This window comes from Phaseolus vulgaris, chromosome 1 (assembly GCF_051622355.1).
Source record: "Phaseolus vulgaris cultivar YP4 chromosome 1, ASM5162235v1, whole genome shotgun sequence".
Lineage (NCBI taxonomy): Eukaryota > Viridiplantae > Streptophyta > Magnoliopsida > Fabales > Fabaceae > Phaseolus > Phaseolus vulgaris.
In genome coordinates this window covers 53050565-53075025 of record NC_143498.1, presented here as the reverse complement: position 1 = coordinate 53075025, position 24461 = coordinate 53050565, and the positions used below count along the sequence as shown (strand labels likewise).

The following is a 24461-nucleotide window of genomic DNA, read 5'->3' as shown; positions in this document are numbered from 1 at the left end:
TAGAGCATCTCCCATATGGTTTCTAAAGTTTTAAATTTAAAATTTATATCTTATAAGAAATTGATATTGAAATATGTTAGTATGATATGATGAGAATTTTAAGAATAATAAAAATATTGAATTTTAAAAATTAAATTATTTTTAAACATTAAAAACTGAACTACAAATTGTAACATATCATCATTAAAACAAAACTGGTAAGATAGTCTTTATAATGATGTGTCATGGCAAGATGATTTAAAATTAAAAAAAAAACTTGTAAAATAGTCTTAATAATAATTAATTATGGTGGGATCTTCCTAAAATAAAATAAAATTTGATTTTAGAATAAACTTTATTATTCAAATGTGTGTGTTATATAAAAGATAGTTTTCAACTAATTTATCGTATCAATTTTTTTAATTTTAATTTTTATAATTCATTTTACTTGTTATTATTAGCTTTAATAATATTTTTAATTATTTTGAAATAATTATTAAGTTTTTTTTACTTAATTCATAATATACAGTGGTTATTACGACGCCGTTTATAGAAAACAGCGGTGTTGTCGTTAGCGGCGGAACCAAAACCCTAATCAGAACCAAATGCTGGAAGCACCACCATCTTCCCCGCTCCGAGACCTTATTCTCCGTTCATCGACCCGAATATCGGAGTCTCTGGCCACCGTCCCCTACACTCCACACCGAGCCTCCAATGTCTCCGTCAAAGCCTTTCTCGAACCCCTCCTCCTACCAACAGCCTCCGTCAAAGACCTCGCTCTCGCGTGCGCTCTCCTTTGCTCTTCTGAATTCGACTATTCCGGCATTCTCTCATGGATCCCCAGCCATCTCTCCTCTCTCGCAGCCTCGTCCTTCTCCAAGCTCTCCTGCTTGTATCTCGCCGAACTCGGCGACGGAAATCGTGATGTCGTTGTTCCTCCGGAACAGTGGTTTGTGCTGGAACTGATGCCCGAGGTTTTGCCACTTTTGAAAGAGAGGATTCAGGAGAGCTCCATAGATAAGTCAGATGAGAGCGACGAGTTCTCCGCGGCATCGGCGAGAGTTCCCGTTGGGTTTGCCATTCTCGCTGCTTTTCAGTTTAGATGGTTTATTACGCAGGTTAGTACTAGGGTTTCGGTACTTTGATTGTATGTTATGACAATAAAATGAAGATAATAATTTAACAGTTCAACTTGTATGTATTCTTAGTATGAAATATATTCTACATTTCCAACCAACTAGAAATTTCGTGGGAATGCCTTTTAAAGTAGTTAACTGGTTACTGTAAAAGTCAATCAATATCAGGTTGTGACTGGATGAATGGTGTGTAAAAAGAACTTATGCTATGGATGCCTGCATTATTACTCATAACTTGAAGTTTGGTTCAGTTATTTGTCCATGCTGAGACATTAAGGTAATAATTGGATTTTTGACAGGTTGATTCTCCTCGTTTGGGTAAATTGTGTGGATTGGTGATTCCTTGTGCACTGACTGCTGTTGATCATTGGTCCGCTGTAGTGAAGGTATGTTGCAAATAGGAAGTTCAAATATAATCCAGTGAATCTTGAAATAGTTCTGTTTGTCATGAGTGAGTTTTGCTCTCTTGTGTGACTTCAGGGACAGGGCATGATTAGCCTCGCGCATATTGGAAAAAATGTGGATGCAGCTGAGCTTGGTGGGTATGTGGACGCTGTTCTAGATGCCTGCTGCCAGAACACGGCTTCTGATGACGAGATATGGCATCTTGTGGTTGAGGCGTCGGTAGTTCTTGTGACTCTTACTCAGAGAAATAATCCCCGTAGTCCTTGGTATATTCATCCATTTCCTTTCTATTATCTTTCAATTGTAGATGTTATAGCTTGGTGGGAACTTTTTAAAGATTTTCACATGTTCAATGCTGTGGGGAATTCTGGCATTCAAATAATTAGCTAACTGAATAAGCAGGAAAGTGGATATTACTTAGTCATGCCCTCCATCTTTATGCAGTTAGTTCTTGACTATTGTACAGACTTACTTTAAACATAGTTTTCACTTCTCAGAAATATAGAATATTGTAGTACCTGTTGATTATAATCCGTTAGCATTGATGTTTTTAATTTAATTGCAAGGGAATAACAAATTACATAGTTCTGTTTATATAGCAAAGGAATTTTTTCCCTTTAATGGATCAAGGGAGCATAAATCTTTTTACAAACATTTACTATGTTTGGTTAAGTGATCTCAATCTCATCAAGTAGAGAGTGAGTGGATATAATGTTAATGGGGGTAGATTTTGACTGTTAAGTGTAACGAGTGAAGAATTTTTATTTACTACTTGCGAGGGTGTTATTTATTTTGGAAAAAAGTTATATAACTTCCCCATTGGCCTTACTGATATAAGTCAGGAAGTTTCCTCAATCCCCATAGAAGCATACATTGTATCTTGATTTCAATATATCATTAATTTGAATAGGTTTGAAAGGATGCTAAAGGAGATGATAAGTCACTTGGAGCGCCAGCCCAGAAACAAAGAGCGACGAATTGCATGGCTTAAATCTGCTGATTCACTATTTAATGGTGTTGGTCTTGTGCTTTTAGCTCACTTCAGGCGCATTTTCCCATTATTTTTTCAGTGGATGCACGCTGATGACGATGAGACTATTATTTTGGTGAGTACCTTTCATTGAAACTTTGGACTACACTTTTAAAAGTTTATCTTACTGAACCAAAATTATTGGTTGTAACCAGCACTGTTGAAATAGATATACGTTCAGAATAGTTGAATTGTTTTAACTTGGAAAAGGTTTCGACCTTGGCTTTCCTTTCCCTGTATGGCTTTGACACTGAAGAACATATATGCTACTTTGTTCTTTTAGTATTTGGTAAAACGAAAAAAAAGTAATTTCTGATTAACTCTTTTATATATTTCCATTCTGCAGGTTCTAAAATGTACATATATAATTTGTAGACTGACGTGGATAAGGAACTCACCATTTATTGCAAAGTAAGTTAAAAAAATGACCATATGAAATATTAATTTCAGATAAATGTGGCATTCATGTACTTGACAAATAGGGATTAACTTCCGTAGCACTTGAGCATATCGTTTACTTGTTTGTGTGTCTTCATCCTTATCATAGTCAAAACATTATTCTGTAAGGATCTGATGTAAACATCAGTAGTCCTTTTCTTCCTAAACCATTTTTAGGAGAATTTAGAAGTAACTGAAATTAATCCTGGTTTCCCACTTGGCAGAATCCTGGGGTCCATCAGTCCAAGGATATAGACATATTTATTTCTATTGTATTTGTGCCTTGATAATATAATTCATTTCGAGCACATAATATCATTTTCACTTCAGATTGGTAGATGAACTTGCTGTTGTGTACAAGGAGGCAGCATTGAGAACAGTTCGGGTAGATATTAAAGCAAATATATGTGAGATACTGATCCTACTACAAGAGTAAGACTTCATTTTTTTGATTAATTTCTTTGTACGAGTGATATATTCATTCCTCATTAGTCCATGTCCATATCCTTTCTGTGTACCCAGAAGCAGAGGCCTTCATTTTAATGCAGCTTGGGACAAGCATCGATCGGATCCAGACTTAACCATTCTTAATCTGTCTTTAAGGGAAAGAAGTAATACTAAGACTGTGCCTTCAGAAGATTGTCTTCAGCAGGGTTCGGTACCTGTTAAATGATAAGTTCATCGCATTTCTGATTATTTCATGTAATTAAGTAGTAGATATCTTGGGTGCGAGAATGACAAACATGTTAAGTTTAGTTTTGTTTTATATTTTTTGAATTCATTTTTAACTATTTTCAACTTCAAAATATCTCAGGAATTATATTAAAGAAATCCACGATATCTAAGAAATTAGTGGATTGTAAAAATATAGATTTTATCTAATTAATAAACAAATATAGTGTTAAACAACACTGTGTAGAAATCTAATTTTACTACTCTTTTTCGTAGAAATGTCATCTGCAGTTTTTTCTCAGAAGTGCATCGAATTTCATCCCTTAATTAATCTGTAATAATATTTAATAGGATTTCCACATTTTTTCCTATTTTACCTTTATTAATGTTTTTAAATAATAATATAAAATTCACCAGGACACTAATTTAGAAAAATTAAAATATAGTAGAACAAAACTACAGAGGAACGGTATAAAGAGATTTTCTATTTAATATATACATATTCTTATTTTTTATTTAATTATATTTTATTATTTAAAAAATTAAAAAATTCAAGTGCTAAAAGGAAGTAATTATAAATAATTTAACAGCATAGTATATTATGAATTATATCTTTAACATTATAATTTATTTATATTTTTAACAGCATGATATGCTATAAATTATTCAACATTTTTTTATCTAAATATTATTATTTTAAAAAAATTATATAGAGACACTTTTCACTTTCCCATTAGTTATTATTTTAAAGATATCAATTTTGTAATTTATTCATACAACAGTTATTCTAATTTTGACTCTTCCTGATTTGATGAGTAACCATTAGTAAGAAGACCTCTGTTTAATTGGGTATTGGATGCAAGTATGTAACTAAAATAAGGAAAAATATAGATACTCTTTAAACACAAACACCTTTCAAACACCTATCATTATTTTTTCTTTATTCAATATTCCTTTTATTCATTAATAAAATATACTGTAAATGGCATCATAAGAATTTTTTTAGTTGTTTTTTTTCTTATTTGTATGTCTTTATTCAATACTTTTAAAATAATGGAAGTATCTAATTAACTAATGAAACTATTAATACTTGAAATAATGTAGAAGCGAGTAGGTGAGAATTGAGGATGGGGGAGAGGGTGTAGAATTTTTTTCATTCCTCAGGATTTAGTAGGATTAATGCATTTTACCAAAATACCCTTGTGCATGCATTTTATTTTAATATATAAAATTAAATATTACATAAATTTATTTATTATTTATAATTTCAAAAATATTTAATTATACTATTAATAACAACATATAATTATAAATAATAAAATAATAAAATAATAAAATAAAATTATAATATCAACCATATATATAGTTATATAAATTAACAAATGAATATTATTTTCATAAATTTTAATGTATTTAATAAATTTATTTCAATTTAACACCAAAATATTCTATATTATATTTTTAAATTTTTTATTAAAAATATAAATAATTATGAATATTATACATTAAAAATATTTAATTAATTCAAATCTAAAAAAATAAAATCATAATTCATTATTTAAATATTTTTTTTAATAAGAAGGACAATTTTGTAAACTTACAATAAACCATTTTCACAAATCCACTCTATCATCCCTCAATCCAAACAACCTCACATATCCTCTCCAATCCTCACAAATCCAGTCCCTCCCCTCCTCACAAATCTCCTCTTCAATCCAAACAAAACCTAAATAGCCTTTGAAGACGAATTCGCGGGTAGGTAGAACGCAATTGATGCTCTGCAATGTACAATTTCTTTTACCACTGTACCTCCATTAGTGTTAGGAAAATCCAAATTGGGCATGGCTTTACAAAAATCTTAGATTGCATAGTTGGGAATTCAAAAGTATAATATAAATACAATTTAAAAAACATTTTGAATTTTACGATAAAAAATACACTTTTAGATTTGAAAATATATTTCAGATTTCAAAATCTAAATATACTTTTAAATGATCAGATTATAGTTTCTGGAATTGAATTCAGATTGTATAATATAAAATATACTTTTGTGTAATCTGTGACATGTTTTTGAATGTATGGTTTGCAAATATATAAAAGATTGACAGACGGTAAGTAAAGTGTGGTACTCACTGATGCCCACTCTCCAAAAACTGTCCTAATACGCTTAAACTTATCTGAATATCGTTTTGTTATAGTATTTTATTTGTCATATGCTTTGTTGGATATCTGTAATCACACATGTGAGGATGGACAGAAAAAAAGTAAGAGAATACGACATGAAGAATGGAGTGCTTGAATTAACTTTTATGGTCGGATGCTCAGGACAATGATACTACTATTATTTTGCTGAGACCTTTATATTTATATGTATACTTTGGACTACACTTTTTGAAGTTTATCTTAGTGAAAAGAAATCATTGGCTGTAATCTACAGAGTTGAAATAGATGTAATTCTTGAGTTATGAGAGGTTGACTTTCCTTTGATTTTATTCAGTCGACAATGATGACAGCATTTATGCAACTTTGTTATTTGATAAATGAATAAACAAAAGGTCATTTCTTAATTCTGCAGGCGAGTTAAGGAATATGGAACTCACCATCTGTTGCATGGAAGATGTGTATAGAGATTAGAGTATGTGTGATTAACAATTAAAAATCACGGAGAGTGAATAATTAATATGTAAAGACTGTTTACATATTCTTTGAATTCATTTGTTACTATTCTCTGGTTCAAAATATATCAGGAATGATAATGAAGAATTTGGAAGACGGGCAAAAATATGAATTCTATCATTAATAAACGAATGTAAATAGTATTCAACAATATAAGTGTAGACATCCAATTTTACAACTCCTTTTCCTCTAATAAGAAATGACAAAAGGTACTCTCGATTATTGCAACTTTTTGTTGTGTGTACCATATCTGCATCGTTGCTAATACTTTCAATGAGGCCTGGCGTGTGGGTAAAAAATGTGTGTATTAGAGTCAGAAACTCTGGATTCTGATTACTAGCATGCTAAACAAATTTGCCTTCTGAATGGTGAGGTTGCCTGTGTAGTAATGAAAAGTAAATGTTGTTGGAGTATAACTAAAGGTTGTCCGCTCAATGCTGGCTGCACATGAATGATGTATCAGTATCACTTGCTTCGCTTTTTGGCTTCACTATAGAGTATAACTCCAAAGACTGTGAGTGAGTAACCCATCATTCCAGTGACCGAAACTGGGTTTCTGAAGATTAGGATTGAAACTACTACTGCTACAGCACCTTTAGCATTTCCTAGTACCTGTATGAGGTCAACACTTAGATTATCAATCCAATTCAATTTAAGAATAATCATCAGAAATTAAACAGAAAAAAAAAGGAAACACTCAAGCAAAGATCAAAATCAGACTTGAAGGATACCATAACAAAACACAGGTTTCATCTACACATGCTCATTTGAATCACAGATTTCATCAATCCAAAAACATTTAGTGATATACAATTACTCAGAAGGGTAAAAACAAAACAAAAATCAAAGAGAAATTTGAAAGGGGTATAGATTTTCTTTTTGAATGTACATTTCTATGAGAAATTCTCAAAACACTCACCTGTATAGTTTTGGCAAACGCATGCATCAATCATCCTAAATTCATTGCTAACCTTTTAATACAGTTTTAATAGTCACCCGAATGATTTACTCATCAGCAAGTTGTGATCAGGAGTCATCTTGAGCAATTGTTACAAATACTGCTATCGACTAACTTGAATAATTGAACCTTACAGAGCATCACTAAACTATTCAACCACATAGTTTTATATACTTGTGAACTATCAGTAGCGATGTTTGAATGTACTGGCCTAGTACTAGCTTTAGGGATCCAGCAGAAAGTTCTCAGTGGCATCCCCTCAATTAAGTTTGCAATAACTATTTATCAAATATCTGGTAAACACACAATCCTAGAAACTAGAAGAATTGGATATTTATGAATTTTGAGAGACTAGATTGCAAATGCAAAATACTAGGCAATGTAAAATATCACATGACCTGATATAATTTGTTTTCAAAGAATTCCATTCTCAAACAAAAAAGAATCAGGGAAACAAAATAAGTCAACCACTGATCGCATTGCAGAAGAACTAAGAAAAAACAAAAAAAATGACCAATATAATGCCGATAAGGTGATACATATCCTGTGATTTGACAACAAACTCATTTGACAACCACCAAAATCTGATGTCCCAACTACCAAGAGATGAGACAACAGACAGTTTGTTGGAGTGAAAAGTACATAAAAAAAAAAGAGAGGAATGGAAGCCGATTAGATTGATCCGACTTACCTGAAGGGTCAGAGCACTGGTATGTTTTGTGACCAAAAAGTTGGTCAGGTTGACAAAATATGCAAGTGCCGAATTAAACAGCAGATACCAAATGATCTTGGTATCATCCCTGGCAAGAGCCAACGTGATGCCAACCACATTCTCTTCCATTATAAGTGTTGCAGGAAGAAGGAAAACCACAGCCATTGGAGCCATGTAAAGCAAAAGGTTCATAGAATTCAGCTTCTCTCTGCCACACAAGAACTCTGTCAATACCCATTTGAACATAGAACTCGAACACTCAAGAAAAACATAGGGATAAATTAACCATAATTAAACTATTCATTTGGTGTCTATAATTGTCCTATTTTAAACTTTAGTCCATAGAAAATTGTAAACTCTAGTCCTTACACATAGGTAAAAGTTAAGCTTTTGCCCCTCGTTAGCATCAGACAGGGACCAAAACTTGCCGTTTAAAGAAAATAATTTAAACATTAATGGTTAACGAATCAATCTAGAGTTTCTCAATCCTTACCCTTCAGAAGAAAGCAAAATCCCTTGCAGCACTGATTTCAGAGCCCTTGCACCAGTAGCCGCAACACATATAATAAATCCAAACAGATGGAAACTAGGTTCCCCCTGAGGCCAAATAGAACAAGACACACACAACACAAACATCAGACAATTAAATATTTTCAATTTCATGTTGAACCAAGCTGAAATCACATTAAAAAAAACTCCAAATTAGAATCATTAGAAGGGTGTGGTGTTATGAGACATACCCCACTGGCAATGATGACTCCAGTAACAACAGGAACAAGGGTGAGGTAAGTGAGCCAAGCCTCCCTCTTAAAAGTTATAAGGTAAGCAAAAACGGCAGTGAAGAAGGGCGTGGTGGCGCCAACAGCCTGGTTAAAAGACACGGGGAGGTAGCGCAGAGAAATGTTCCCAAACACAACGGAGACACAGAAAACTAGACTGAGAGCAGAGATCTTGAAGAACTGAACCCTGGATCGAATGGTTTGCAAGGGCACCACCTTCATCCACGCGATGGCGACGTAACTGAGCAAGGAACACGCCGTCATGTGGCACATGGTGAGGAAGATCGGGTACTTGAAGCCATAGTTGCTGAGCAAATACTTATTCAAGAGAAGCACGCCAATGTTGGAGGAGTACCACGCCGCCACCAGCCCTATAGTGAAGAACCGGTTAGAACCCTTCATTCTGTTGATGCTTTCGATTTGATCTTCAGAGCCCTGCGATTTCAGAGAGAGGTTAATGGGGATCTGGGCATTGAAGAAGGGTTTAGCTTTAAGTGGTGACAACCAAAACAATGATAAAGGGGTTGACTTTACAAGCCATGGATCTGAGAATCCATGGCTTGGGGTCTGAAAAATTAAGGATAGTGGTGGGTCTGCGTCGGAATTAGAAATCTGGGTCTTGAAGATGACAAAGGAAAAAATGTGTGTGTGGAATGTGCTTGCCAACCTCTCTGCAACTCAAACAGGACCAAACACAGATACAGGGAAAGAGAAAAGAAAAAAATGAATTTAAAGCTGCAGAACATAAGATGTAATAATATACTAAAAACTCTTCTATTATATTATAGTGAAGGGCTAATGTTAATTATTATTATTATTATTAGCAAAAGTAGATTTTATTCATATTTTTTATTATATGAAAAAATATTTATTATTTTATGAGTTACTAATTAAAAATAGAAAGAATTATATTAAAAAATTATGTAACCGTTATTTTTAGAAAAGAAAAATTATTTACTTATTTTAAAATAAAGAGAAGTTCTTTTAATAAGTAAAATTATTTAATTAAAAAATGACATATTTTTTTATTATTATAATAGTGGTAGGCTGTAAACAAATAAAGGAAGCACCCCTAACAGTTACTTAGTAGTTATTTCATTGGGGGCAGATTTGCAGTATTTATGGTAATATGTAAGTTGCAAGAAAAAGTATAAAGAGAAACAGTTAAATTTTGGAATAAGTTTTATATCACTTGAAAGGATGAATTTTATTATTTTTATTATTTAAAAATCTGTAATCTTTCTAATTTACTTTCTCTCTAAACGGATCTTTTGTATTTAAATATCTTAATTGGATTGAGATTTTCATTCCTTAATACCATCTTTTGTCAAGAGATAAGTTACATGTAGCGTGGTCAACGGATGAATGAAAATTTTAAAAGATTAAATTAAATATATTGTTTGCAAATGTATAAAAAGGGTAAAGAAGAGAATAAAAGGGTGTAAGTTACGAAATAAAAAGATATTGAATGAAACAAAAATATATTACTATTATGTAAAAAGATGGTAATAAATATCGTAAGAAACAAAACAAATGAAAGAATCAGATGAAGGAGTGCACGATCCATGATCCATCAACAATTAAGAGATTTTGTACAACTGGATGCACCGTATGATCCGTGTGTGGTGTTACATGAAAAAAAAAATGTATTAATTTAATTATCATTAATTAGTAGTAGGAATAAGTCTAACTTAAGACGTAAAAATTGGACTAATAATAATGTAGAATAATATTCTTATTATTGCTGAACTCAACGCGCTTATAATGGTACGAACATGAAGTTAGGCACAGAGTTGACCAGAAAAGTTTGCCAGAGGTGGCCGGAAGGAAGGGAGTCCAAACACCGCCTTATTTATTTTCTACGTTTTTTTCAAATTTTATAGATTTAGAAAAATATAATTTGAGATACTTGTAAAATATACTATATATTAATTTTATTTTGAATTAATTTATTATTTTGAATTAAAGTTAAATTATATTTAAAATTTATTAATAAATTTTTGGGTGTTTTTATTATCTAGAAGGAATTCATGAATTAGCATTTTTTTTTTCTGTTTTCCTGCAGAAGAAGTTCTGGTTGGGATTGTGTGAAAGATGTTGGTGCATGATCCAAGATTCATCAGAAATTAAAAAATGGGTTTAACGTAGTTTGGAAAATATGAATTTGTAATAGCTGATTATTAAATACAAAAACTCACATTGAGAACGTGTAAGCACTCACCTTTTTGCTTAACATAACGTCTAAACTCACACTTTAAACTTGTTAGGGTTCTAGGAGAAAAAATGTGATACTTTTCTTTTCTGAGACATACAAACCTTATGGAAGATCACAATGTATATTTTTTTTCATTAAAGTAGAAGAAAAAAATTGTATTTAGTAATTAATTTAATCTTATTATCTTATATTTAAGGTGTATATATAATAAATATAATTAAAATCAATTTTGAAAATATATTTTTTATTTTATAAAATGAATAATTATTTTTTATCTTTATATTGATTGATTTTTAAAGTTGAATATAGTAATTACTTCTTTAGTTGAATAAGTCTTTCTACCTAATTCTAACTGACTTTTAGTTAATGCATTAATTATCATATAAAAATTATAACTAATCAATGAAATTTATTATATTTATTAATTTATTAATTAAAAAATATTAATTGAGACAGAAAAGAAAGAAGCGAAGCAACAACTTAATGCAAAATTAGACATTTTACTTGTATTTATATGTTTCACAATAATTACAGTTTTAACCATTTAAAAAGTTAAAATCTAACTTTACACCTTTAAAAAAAATATTTTTATATTAATTAGTTTAAAATAATATAGTTGTTAAGAAGAATAGGTAGTTAAGTAAGATGGTTTGAGAAGATGATATATTTAATATTGAGGCTTATCACAGTGATGGTATCCTTTTCCCTGAAACTGTGTTTTGGTTTCTTCTATTTGCATAGAAACATTTGTTACTTATGTAGTTGCTCATGTTTGGAACTCAAAACAAACAACATTTTTCTACCAAAAATGTGTCCTATTCAAACTTCAACAATTGAATTCATTTATAGACTTGGTCTACGCTAAATTCATTAGTAGGAAGATGAATTCATTGGTAGGGACCACTTTATTAATAAATGGATGCATAATATGAACACTATGAATATATTTTGTAGGACTTGCTAATATTTCATCTTTTTGGAGAAGAGAAATAAATTTTTGTTTTGTTTTTGTCTACTAACATTTCAATGGCTGCTCCTTCCTACACCTCTATACCTTTTTCTCTCACCTCCATAGATTTTCGTATTTCCAAAAATGTCCCTCTGTAATATTCTGGATTACATAATCCAGAAGTCATTTTTCAAATTTGTAATTAACTTCCGGATTATATAATCCGAAAGTCTTTTTTCAGATGCATAACTACTTTCCGAATTACATAATTCAGAAGTCTTTTTTAACTTCCGGATTATGTAATCCATAAGTCTTTTTTCAAATGCGTTTTTGGATTACATAATCCGGAAGTTATTTTATGGGGATGACACAAGAAGGATAAAAATGTATTTTCATGTTGTGTATGAAGGTGCCAGAAGAAGATATGGAGGTGCAGGAAGAAACAGTCCATTTCAATCCGTTGTGGTCATATTTAACATGGGCCCATAATTCATGATTTGTGGATCATATTTAATGTGGCCCTATGGGCCACTTAGTTTTGTTTTAGTCCCTTGAAATTTATGCATACCCTAATTAAATCAAAGTATGCAAGTTCATGAGTTTTTAAAAAACAAGATTGGTAAGATAAGTTTCTAATAATTTCTCATTTTCGTTTTAAAACGAAGTTGGTAAATAGGCTTTTCTTAGGATATAAATTACGTAAAAATAAGGTAAATTTCAATAAATAAAAAATTATAGTACATCAAAGACAAACTGAAATATGATTATTATCATTTGATTTTTTTTTGTCACCTAGGAAAAGAAACATACTATTGTAACTAGTGATTAAAAACTTGTCCTCTGGCGTGTGACTGTGTAATGACTTTATTCATTATTTTTAATGCACTTATATTTTTTTTCTTTATTAACTAGGGTTATATAAACTTTATTTATTGAAAAAATATTTTTCTAACACTCTTAAAAGGAGAATGGATGGATAACTAGAAATAGCAGAAGGAATATAAGGTAAAATGTAAAAAAAAGGGGGAAATGTGAAAAATAATATAAAAAGTCATACATATTAATATTTTGAAAAAATAACAATTAACTTCTCCAATATACTTGGTAGGTAACTATTAAATTTAACTCATAATGAGAACGTATATGTTTTTTTATATTTTTATTTGTCACAATTTTTTAATAAAACTCAAGTTTTTAATGTAGGTTATAGAGGAAGGACTAAACATAAGGTAAACTTGATTGAACAAACTTATTCAAAAGTATTTTTAAAGAAAGAAATATTTTTTTTTCATAATTTAACATTAGATTATTCACAATTTAATTTTTAAAACTCTCTTATATATTTTTTCGTAATATTCTCTTATATAATTTTTCTAATTTTTTTATTTTGTGTATAAATTATTTTTAACTTATTAACAAATTATTTGCAAATTTCAGTTTTTTTTTCTTTAAAAATACTTATCCAAAAAATTCACGTATAAAATTTTAAATAAACTCAAATTATTGTATTATTGTTACATTTTTCTAGAAAAATATCATTACATTTAATAAATTTATAATTTATTATTTTCATTTCGTCTCGTGCACCACACGACTTATAAATGTAAGTGTCTGTGTTTTAAAGTCATAAGAAAAATGATCGCTAAAAAACCCTACTAGTTCTTCTCCTAAAGTAAATAAATTAATTTATAGTTGATTATTTATTCTCTCAATATCAAGTGATTGTAATGTGTTAATATAAAAATAAGTTGTATAAATTAGTTTTGAACACATTTTTTAAACAAAAACTACGAATTTAATCATTCAAAGATAAACTCGGTGTTAATTTTCTAAAATATTTACATTGGCAAAACTCAGTACTTAAATTTTTTTTAAATAGAATCCTCATTTTGATTTATAATAATTTGATGAATAACTAATTGGTATAAAAAGTTTAATAGGAACATTGGTGTTAATTAAATTTTCGAAGTATTAGATAAACAGTGAGATATTTTTTTTAAATAAAAAATAAAAATAGAGTCCTATATGTTAATACTGCAAACAGTATATACATACACTTCACATTTTAATAAATTAATTTTTTTTTTAATTAGATATATGTATTTCCTGGTCATGGTGTTAAAGAACTTTTTTTTCATAAAAATAATTGATTTGTGGACATATGATAGGAAAAGTTTCAATAGTGACTTACCTTTTGTGGTGGCCAACCATGAGGGAGAGAGATGGTTCCTCCTCCTGAAACTTTCACCACCACACTTCTACTCCTTTCACCACCACAATTTGATGAAACAAACAATGGAACCTTCTTCATCTTCCTACTTGGAACAACTGATGCTAAACTCACTCTCTTTCTTGAATATGAGAGTTCATGTTGTTGCTGTTTTCCCCCACCTGAAAACACATCAGTTCATGGTTCAAACTAAATCATCATTTGACTCTGTTTGGTTCCTAGGAGAACACAAGAGAAATTAGGAAAAAAGAGAGATAAGAGGTTGGATGGTGAATTTGACAGCATGGAAAGTGGAACATGCCAGTGGTAATAGCTCTGAAAGTTGGTGGAGCAATAAGAGCAATTTGAGCCATTGAAGAAGCAAGTCCACCAATCTGGGTAGCTTAACTGGAAGAGGATATAGAGAGGTGAAGTGAAAGAGTTAACTTAGAGACAAACACAAACAAGAAACTGAACAAGGGCCTTATTCAGTACTGATTCATGGGTGACAATGATGTTTTCCTCTTTCTATGAAAAACCACATCAATGAATCAACACTTTAACAAATAGAATTTCAGACCAAAGGATATATATATTGATCAAATGAATTGCCATACATAAATTCTCTGTTATATTATTTTTATACATTTTTCTCTTTTTACTGGTGGAGTTGTTCAGTATTGTTCAGTGCTGAAGAATGTATAAAGTAAATTCAAATGAATGGGGAGATTTTGCCAAACTATTCTCAGACCAAATTTTGTAGAAAAAGATTATTGTGAGAAAATAATTCAAGATTAATGAAAAATAAATTAATTTTGGAGATATAAAGAATTTTGATGGACCAATCAGAATTTTGAGAGATATTTTTTTGTTGGAATGAACGTGAGAGAAGGGTTTTGGTTCATGAGATTGAAATGTGAAAGTAGAACAATAATGAAGAGAGGTGACATGACATCTCAGAAGTGGGCAAATTGGATATTCGAATCTACTACGGTATCAGATTAGTGTTGATTACCCTTTTCTTGTCTTGCTTTGAAATTTTTACTTTTATTTCAGTAATAAAGTATACACCAACATATCCAACCATGTACTAATATCTTATGCATTATGGTTACACTTTTATTTATTTATTTAAAATATGTTCTTTTTTCTTTTCCTTCTTCCCTTAATTTCAATACATTGTACAAAGTAAATGGAAGAAAAGAGTTTTAAGGGGATACAAATCAAACTTATATAAAAGTTAACAAACAAATTGTGATTAAAGTAGAATGTAAAAAGACCTTTATACTTCCAATATAGTTAGATTAAATCAAGTGATTCAAATAATGTAAAATTTCTAAACAAAAACAAAATAGAAAAGAAAGAAAAAATCAGTTACACGACAAACTAAAATACTAGACACCTTCTCTTTTCTTCTGTGTTTTTGCCAAGAGAGTTTGGTTTGGTTCTTAATAACTGGGCTTACGGATCCAACAGAAATCTATGACCTTTTCTACCCTTCGGTCAAGGTGATTTAGCTGTTGGATTTTCCTTCCTCAGACTTCATTCACACATTTAACATCAGGATGATATGATCGATCGTATTTCATCTCACGGTTCCATATCAGGTTTTCTCAAATTTTCTTTTCAAACTGACTCAATTGAATCTTAATTTTGTTCTGTTTTTTTTTTTATTGAAACAATAAACATCAACATTTTTTTCGTTGCCTTTTTGTCGGAAGATCTAGGATATTTTGTGATCCTTAATCGCCAGTTCTGTGGCGATGGCTGATGTTGTTGTGGTTTCGTTGTTCAAACATTATTCCTGTTTTTCTATAGTTTGGTGTGAGTTAAATGTCTGCACTTGTTTTTGTACATGATTTCCCACGATGTGGGAAACTATTTGTAGATACATTAACTGAGGTTTATCTTCTATTTGGAAATTTGGATTGTGGAATTTTAGTTGGTGCAAGCAATGGATTCATATTCTTGAAATTTTAATTAAAACCAGTAATTTAATTAGGTAATTGAGTGAGGTGCTCCTACCCTGATTGTAAAACTGTAACTACAGAGTATTTTTTCTTTTTGTACCAGCAACCTTCAGTTCAGGGAAAGTGATGCATTTCAATCCTTTGGTAATAAGTCTCTTTTGAGCTCTGTGAGAATGGAAGCACACTCTTAGTTTTCTTTGGATCAGTTACGTGATGATCACATGGTTGGATTTGTTTCCAATGTAGGGAAATGGGTTTGTGGACTATACTTGAGGGGTTTTTGCTTCTTGCAAATGCATTGGCAATATTAAATGAGGGTCGTTTTCTTGCACCTAGAGGATGGGGTTTCACAGATTTCTCAGGAGGAAGGACTAAGTCGTTCAAAGGCCAGCTTATAGGTCTCATTTATGCAACTCAGTACCTTAGAGTTCCTCTCATACTTCTCAACTCCATTTGCATTATTCTCAAATTCGTGTCTGGATGATGCTTTACAAGGTGAGTCTGACATGTCTATTTCAAGCATTTTATTTATTTTACATGCACTTGTTCATCATATGTTTTTTCAAAAGAGATCATTCAAACCAACATTTGTTGTTATGGTAGTGCCTTGAACTCTTCATCTAGTTCAATAATCGAAGAGAATATGTGAAATTGGACTTCCATGTTTATTTTAAGATGAAATCTGCATTTTTCTTAATATTTTATCCATTTGAGATAGGAAAATGATGTTTTACATCATACTGCACCATCATGTGTTATTTATTGACTTTATATGTAAGTGTACATGAACTGTAATGTTTCATGATTTTAGTGATCGTTAGTTTTTATAGTCTTCCCTATTTTGATTGTTGTACATCATTATGAAATAACTGTTGAGTTCTTGTTTGGTTTGGAATAATAATAGCTGAAGTTTGGAACCATAATCAACCAAGGTTGATGATATAAAACTAACCATATAGTTCAATGAAATCAAGCTAGCGGAGTTAACAATCCTTAGCATTTACTTATGTTTGTCTCTTCTCTATGCACCTCTTATGAAGTTTGGAGAGTATAGAATTTAGTTTTCTCATTTAGGTAGAGGATATGAAAATGGCATAGCCATTTACATTGCATTCGTTACTTGATATATATATTATTCTAAAAGAGCCTAAAGACCTTAATTTATTAAAAGTGTCCGTGTTAAATATTGCAGGTTTGGGGTTTTTGTTAGATGATTTCACGAAGGTCTTTAAGATAGCAGGTTTACCAAATTCTTTTGCAGAAATATCAGTTAAAGTATTTCTCCTATTTCGTGATATTATTTATAACCACCAAATAACGTTCTTTAGGCTAAAATGTAGGGCATTATAATTTTAAATTCAGTGTTGTATTCAGTTTATTGAGTATTGATTATAATTTTTATTTTATTTTATGTTTTGTTGATTCTAGCTTACCTTGCTTGACTGAGTTGATGTTGATAGAGCAACTCCCTCCGGGATATGATCTAGCCAAATATGCATATTTTCTGATCTGAGTGACCAATGTTGATTCAGAAGTAAACTAAATACATTAATACATTGGTACACAATGCAATCTACTACTAGGAAATTCTATGTTTATCTTTATTCCTAAAACAAAAGCATCTTAAACACTAAAAACTACGGGGTTCCTATTGCTGAAAGAATAGAAGGAATTTAATCACACATCAGCAAAAACATGGTAGGTTTTGGAGTCTACAGCAATAAGTCGTAGGGCTGCAATTGTTGCTAAAATTGACATAATGGAAAAGAAACCAATGTTGAACCAATGCCAGAGCTTTTGCGAGCTTGTCAGTTTCTCCTCCTTTGCCTTAAGGTACATATGGTTTGCAAGAATAAATGTAAGGGGAAATGTGCTTATCGCCCCCGTTAAACTCATGAAATCTCCGAGGAATGGCAAGAAAGCCGACACAAATGTGTTAAAAGCCAGGTAACCACCTCTTACCACGATTCGAAACGACATGTTTTTAACATTCAGTGCACTTCCTTTGATCCCATATTTAGTATCCAAAAACTCGTACATTGGACTTGCAAAAATCTAATAAAAGCAGAACAAGAATTATTATCAAGTTAAGCCAAGGGAAAAAAAATCATGTAATACATTAAAGAGTAATGAGAATTGTAATTTAGATGTATGTACATGCAATGCAATGACCGATTGAAGAAAGGCTGTAATATTGGCCGTAGCCTTCACCCAAACTGGACCATTCACACTATTAAGCAAATACACTGATGTGGAAGATCCATAGGCCCAATATCCTGTAAACGCAACTAGGTACAATGGTAGAACTCCAGCAGTAAACTGAAAGTACAGTGCATTCATCATGTTCTTCACAACTGGCTGCCTAATTGTTGCCTGCAAGTTATATAACCAAATAAAACTCAATCCAATTTTGTATCAACAAAAAACGTGTTCTATGAAAATTTACAACCTTTTATCTAACCTGTATCTCAGGAAGCATGCCTGTATTAAATGCAAACACAAGGTTTGCAGAAGCCCCAATTATCGTGAATACTTTGCTAAAACCTTCTCCAGGAAGCTTGTAATCACGAGGCGGTGAATGTAATCCTGGTAACGTTCTACCGGTTAGTGCATAGTCTTACAGAACATGTCTTTCACAATATATTCGACACGACAAATTAAGCATAAGACACCACAATGCATGCTAAATCAAATGTACATTTATAGTGTGTGTGTTTGTTGCACGAGTTTTATATTTAGGATGTGATTATCAGAAACTAATAGTTTAAATTTTCGCGTCCCTAACATGATTCCACTGTGTGTTGCCTTTTACATTTAAAAAATGTATTAAGAAGCCAGTTAACAAGTTATCATGAGCTAATTTGCGGGGATAAACATTTGAGACACGAGATATTACCATCTTTAAGCGACAACAAAAATGATATAATAATGTATATTAGGCTGAAGACAGTTGAAAATCCAAGCCAAATTCCAAGAGCTGAAAGATGAGGAATGCAGATGGCAAACATTGCACACACGAGTCCAGCTATGGCAATACAGTATGGAAGTTTCAACAGCCCATCATCCCTGAACAGAACATAAGTAGCCTGTATCACAGTAAAAGAAAATTTGGTTGAGAAAAAAAATTGAAATAACTACAATGCAATCTGAAAATGACTGCAAAACACTTATCAGTTGTGAAACAAGTCATTAAGGAAAAGAATCCAAATTGAATTAAATGAGAAGAAAAGATATACTTTGTTCCAAAAATCTCTCTTACTTTCAAGGCTGAACCGGCCAAAATGATGTAGCCAGTGTTTATCATGAAAAGATTGATATACTGCAGAGCCCATGTGAGAGAATAGGCTTTCTTTCCTGCAAGAATGAAATGAGCATAGGCTGCAGGAAATAACACGGCAAGCAAAGTGAAGAGATGAAAGTAACTAATTTGTCTTACCATATATATATCCAGCAAGATCTCTATACCTAATATGTCTTTGTCCTCCATATTCATGGAGATGAGCAATTAAAGCATTTGCATAGAGCGATATTATGGTAGCAAGAACTAGACCAACCACACCCCCGGTCCATCCCAATGGAACCATAACCGTCCCTGAATATCCAAGCACATAGGCACTGTTGATTCCAGTCGTGAGGATAAACCCCACTTGAAACCATGAATCTGCACATATACACAGAACATAAACTTAAAGGGGAAGAATCGAAGAATTAATGGCAGAATTAATTCCTGGGAGAAATTGATGATAAGTCTGAGACAATTGAGCAAAGTCAAAATCCAGACGTAAAGAATCATAAATGTAATGTAACACACAATTTGAAACATTGACTCAACCGAAATGAATAGGTGAAAATTTGAAAAATCGTAATCTGGCTGTATCTTTACAACTTTCTTGGTTGTTAAAAATAAAGCACGTGTTAATTATGTTCTTGCTAGTTCATATGGTTTCAAACTCAAAACCTTGGACTCTGCAGGTTCTGTAAAGAGAGAAATCTTGGAAATGTAATGAATAAATGGAAAAGTGAAAAGCCATGAGATTACAAACCGCTGCTAATTTGATGAGCGGTACTTGGACCTTCAGCATCTGCTACAACATCGTGGCCATAGACCTTGTTTGTTTGGAGTTCAATGTCTCTTCTTCCCATTGTTTGATGTTGTCGCAGAGGTAGTGTTTGTTGTTTCGTTGTCGTTGAGAGCAGCGTCACGGTAAGATGCTGCTCCTTCCAAACAAAGCCTTACCGCCAGCGTGAACGGAGGAACCAACACCCTTCTTTTATATATTCAACCAAAACCAACAACAACCAGCCAATCACACTTCCTTTTATAGACAAAATTAATAAGGTAAATACTATGTTACTAATACTTACACTTTCTCATTCAAAGGGATTTCAACACTTATCTTAGGATCCAGCGTTTTAATACTTTAGATTAAATAAAATAAAAGTGTATTAAAACCAAATTATCCACTTTCAAATATATGTTTTAGCAATTTCTTTTTCATGCAGTGTTATGTCGGTGTTCTTTAATACGCACAAAATAAACGCGTAAAGATAAATTGGCTCCACATTTATTCACTTTGTCCAGTTCCTGGAACCCATCACTGGACTTTATTCCATGTTTATCTTCTTCTTTTTTCTTTGCATAAATCTCAATTTGATGGAAAAATATCTAATTGTGTAAGAAAGATGGTGTTTGTAATGCGATGAAGTGTATTTTATAATTTATTAGGTCAGGATAGGGAATTTTGATTAATTTTAAACTAACTAAAAGTAAAAATAAGTTTGTATGTAAAATTTGAACTTAATAAATTTTTTGTGTGGGTTTATAGTCTTATCATATTTAGTAATGATTGTTAGATTGGTTTCATAATTTATTATTATTGTTCGTAATTCCTTTTTTAAAGAAGCCATGTTAGTTAAAGATTTAAAAATCATTTTTACATTTAATAGCTAGATGCTAATGTTAAATAAACCTTAAGTTTTAATACTCTGCATAAATATATGTTTTAAGTATATATTTTAACTCTTACTCAAATTTCTAAGAGCTGTTTGTGTCAAGTTATCTATCCTGTTTTTGGAATAACATATATGAAAATACCATTATTGAGTATTAAAAATAAATATCTCTGGTTAATAATTAAACTTTACAAGAATGATTAAAACACGTGTTTAGTTAATGTTATTTTTTTGGAAATATATACTATAATTACCAAAATGCTCCTGTTTAATTTTGATTTTCATTTAATAAATAATATTACCTTTATAAGTATCCATTTGAAATTTTAATTCTTCTTTTAATCATTTAAATATTTTCTTATTCATTCTACTTTAATTTTTTTTAAATTATATAGTAAAATTATTAATGTAAATAAACTAAATCTCATTATAATATATTTTATCAATTCAAATTTTAATTTATTTATTATACAAACGTCAAACGGAAACTCATGGAGTTTGTTTTTGTTTTTTTTATTCCTGCGAAATATTTTACTAATAATAATAAAAGCAAATGTATTTTTTTCTTGTTAATAATCCAAATCTCATCTTTAATATTTGTGACGTAATAGGATTTGTTTTCAATATCTAGAGGATATATAGTGTGTTATTTATTATATGGAACGGTTCACTCAACGTCTTATAAATATCTGTTTTCAATATATACAGCTCCTATAAATTTATTTTCATCTAAACTGTAAATTTGTTTATAAAATCATCACCTCATCATAAGTTATCAGTAAAATTATTAAATTTATTATTATTGTTGAGAGTTATATGAAGCTAATTTTTCATTAGTCAGTAATATAAAAATATTAACAATAACAAAGAGTTAAAATTAAACTCATAAAATAATAATAATAATATTTTGAATGTCGATAAAAGTTATCGACTTGCCGATCCACACGTTTCAATCTTAAAGTTAGGTTGCCTACTCGTTGACACCAAATAAATATTTTTTATCAATAAAAAATAATTAAGTAAATAAAATTACAGAAAGATAGAGACTATACCAAAATGATAAACCAAACAAAATCCATAAGTCAAATCATGTTAGTTATTTTTTGCAAGTGCTGTATATGCGTTTCTTGCTGACCAAATCTCCATTTTAGCACAAATATATCTTTTACTGCTTTTGTACAACAAACATGAATGAACAAAAAAACTTTAAATCTCTTAAGAACAAACTTTCTCTGTTTTCCAAATCAATCTAAACATACCCTATTTTCTGGCTCCATATCCAATTTCTTACTTCTAAAAAGGAAGTGTTCCAGCGAAACTTAAACTACTGAAGATTGTGTATACCAGCGTAAGATTTGAAGATGAAAATGCATTAACAGTGGTGAAGGAGTGAGTGATGATAACAATATTCAACATCAAAAACACAAAATCCAACTAACTTAAACCCTTCAACAATTTTTAATCGAATACATATAAATTATGAGTATTAACATTAAACATCAGAAACAGACTTTGATTGCGTACCTGTTGAGTGAAGTGAATGAACGAGAATCCACCGAATGGTTGCTGGATAAATTATGAATGCTGAAGCTGGTGCGAGTTCATACCAAAATGGGAGAAAGTTAGTGTTGCATGTGATGGTGGGTGTTATCCCAATTGATTTCAAATTCCTATTGGGTACGCTCCAAGGGCAATCCCACATATACATATATATTGCTTCAACTTTTTACCCTTAAAACTAAAGACAAATGGCTTTTCACAGTTGGCCTTCTTTTTTCTGTTGAATGTTCTTTACATGAAAATGACACCATATTATTCACTACACAACAAAAATAAAGGTGGAAAAGATTCTAACAAGATTTTTAAGGAGACTGATATCGTTTTGAATTCCTTCACCACTTTGACCACATTAATAATTAATAGAATTTATGCTTTTCAGCTTGGAGAATGCTCATCTATTCTTTAAATAAAAAATGCAAAACAAAAATGAGTCCTTTAAAAGCTAAATAAATTTGTAAACCATCAACTCAAAATTGTTGTTTTTAAAACCACAAGTTGGTCCTAATTTATATGTTTTTTTTTATAGCATTCTTTCTTTCTGTCCGTTCCTTCTTCCTTTATGAAGTTATATAAGTGAAAGTGGTTGATTTTGAATGCAAATGATAATTAATTTTGGTAATTAAGATAACATGAATGCATTTGTAAAAGGGTGTGGGAAGGAAGTGGTGGTGGTGTTAATAATCTTTTGCTACGAATGATGGAGTTGGTGTCTGCTTGGTGCTTCATCTTTACTTTTCTTTTCTTTTTGTGTTGAATAACTTTCTTGAGATGCTTTTCAAGATTATTGGTGGTGCTAACATAAAGCATAACTCTTTTTTCATGTTGCTAGGAAACGTGAGGTGGAAAATGCAATTGTGTTGGGCACAAACCTTTCGTCTCAGACACTGAATTCTGTTCAATCAGTGTTTGCATAAGTGTTGCTGCTTTTAAAAACAAATATGTCTGATTAATAATTAAAGTTCACGAGAATTTAAACTTTCGAGAATGATTAAACACGTGTTTAGTTAATATTATTGTTTTAGAAATATATGTTATAATTATCATCAGAATTTTCCTCTTATACAAAATATATTAAATTATACTGTAATGAAATATATAAAATATATGTAATGTAATTATATGTTATTTTATTATAGAAGAAAGTTCTATATTTATATTAATATTAATATTTATATTTATATTTGTTTTTGAACGAGAACGTTTTTCCTGATTGAATAGTAATAATTTAGTTGGTTTAGTAGATAATTACTAAGAAATGGATTTTAACTTTAACTAAATCTTAAGAAAAGAAGATTTGTAATTACTTTTATATTATAACTTATAAATCTAACCAACTTCTTTAAAATAGGTTATAAATGACTCTCATCCAATATTAACAAATAAATTTTAAGTTTAACTAATCTTATAGAATTTTCTCTTCAAATAATTTATATTGAATTATATATTATGAAATATATTTATATCTAATTATATAAGATCTCCAAACAAAATAACTAACTGAATTTTTTTAAAATTTTAACCTTATCCGTTGATTTTTATTTTTTTTTCATCAGCCTTATTTGTCTAAACAAAGTTAAAGAATATTACAAGCACAAACTATTTGTAGGATAGAAAAAGATTTGCCAAAAGATATGGTGAACGGAATGCACTAACCACTCCCATTTATTGTTTCTATTATTATTATTTTATTTTATTTTACTTTTGATCTCATTTGTTATTGATTATTATTATCGTAAGGATATACAATTTTCAGTATATTAATTAATATATTCATAAAAAATAATTTTACTTGAATCAGAAAAAATGATGTGAAATATATT

At 30.6% G+C, this 24461-nt stretch overlaps 3 protein-coding genes and 1 non-coding gene across 12 annotated transcripts; 2 read left to right on the top strand and 2 right to left on the bottom strand.

Annotated features, from left to right (window-relative positions):
- Nucleotides 1-508: 508 nt before the first annotated feature.
- On the top strand, nt 509-3897 carry LOC137815049 (ARM repeat superfamily protein). Of its 2 annotated transcripts, none has more exons than XM_068618075.2 (7): nt 509-1097; nt 1415-1501; nt 1596-1786; nt 2431-2626; nt 2897-2961; nt 3319-3395; nt 3511-3897. In XM_068618075.2, coding segments are annotated over exons 1-7 (1131 nt in total). In that variant the 5' UTR covers nt 509-584; the 3' UTR covers nt 3513-3897. The 2 variants fall into 2 exon arrangements, with proteins under 2 accessions (XP_068474176.1, XP_068474175.1); XM_068618074.2 differs by having other exon boundaries at nt 3319-3420.
- A 2532-nt stretch (nt 3898-6429) lies between these two features.
- Nucleotides 6430-14725, bottom strand: LOC137815051 (putative sugar phosphate/phosphate translocator At3g11320). Its single transcript, XM_068618076.2, has 6 exons — nt 14481-14725; nt 14141-14340; nt 8747-9220; nt 8500-8603; nt 7986-8214; nt 6430-6948 (listed from the first exon to the last, which is right to left on the bottom strand). Exons 1-6 carry the CDS (start codon nt 14530-14532, stop codon nt 6802-6804), a joined length of 1206 nt encoding a protein of 401 aa, XP_068474177.1. The 5' UTR covers nt 14533-14725; the 3' UTR covers nt 6430-6801.
- Nucleotides 14726-15625: 900 nt separating this feature from the next.
- LOC137815048 (uncharacterized) lies at nt 15626-17560 on the top strand. 3 transcript variants are annotated; one of them, XR_016515071.1, is made up of 4 exons: nt 15626-15765; nt 16232-16272; nt 16375-16623; nt 17321-17560. It is a non-coding gene; the product is annotated as an uncharacterized LOC137815048 (transcript). The 3 variants fall into 3 exon arrangements; XR_016515072.1 differs by having other exon boundaries at nt 15632-15765; nt 16209-16272; XR_016515070.1 differs by lacking the exon at nt 16232-16272.
- Nucleotides 17561-17628: 68 nt separating this feature from the next.
- On the bottom strand, nt 17629-22867 carry LOC137815047 (proline transporter 2). Of its 6 annotated transcripts, none has more exons than XM_068618068.2 (8): nt 22606-22867; nt 20172-20396; nt 19565-19789; nt 19388-19482; nt 19025-19214; nt 18590-18714; nt 18286-18501; nt 17629-18183 (listed from the first exon to the last, which is right to left on the bottom strand). In XM_068618068.2, the coding sequence occupies exons 2-8, from the start codon at nt 20269-20271 to the stop codon at nt 17806-17808; spliced, it is 1329 nt and encodes a 442-aa protein (XP_068474169.2). In that variant the 5' UTR covers nt 20272-20396; nt 22606-22867; the 3' UTR covers nt 17629-17805. The 6 variants fall into 6 exon arrangements, with proteins under 6 accessions (XP_068474169.2, XP_068474170.2, XP_090150479.1 ...); XM_068618069.2 differs by having other exon boundaries at nt 20172-20444; nt 22606-22787; XM_090294353.1 differs by having other exon boundaries at nt 19365-19482; nt 22606-22779.
- Nucleotides 22868-24461: the final 1594 nt, after the last annotated feature.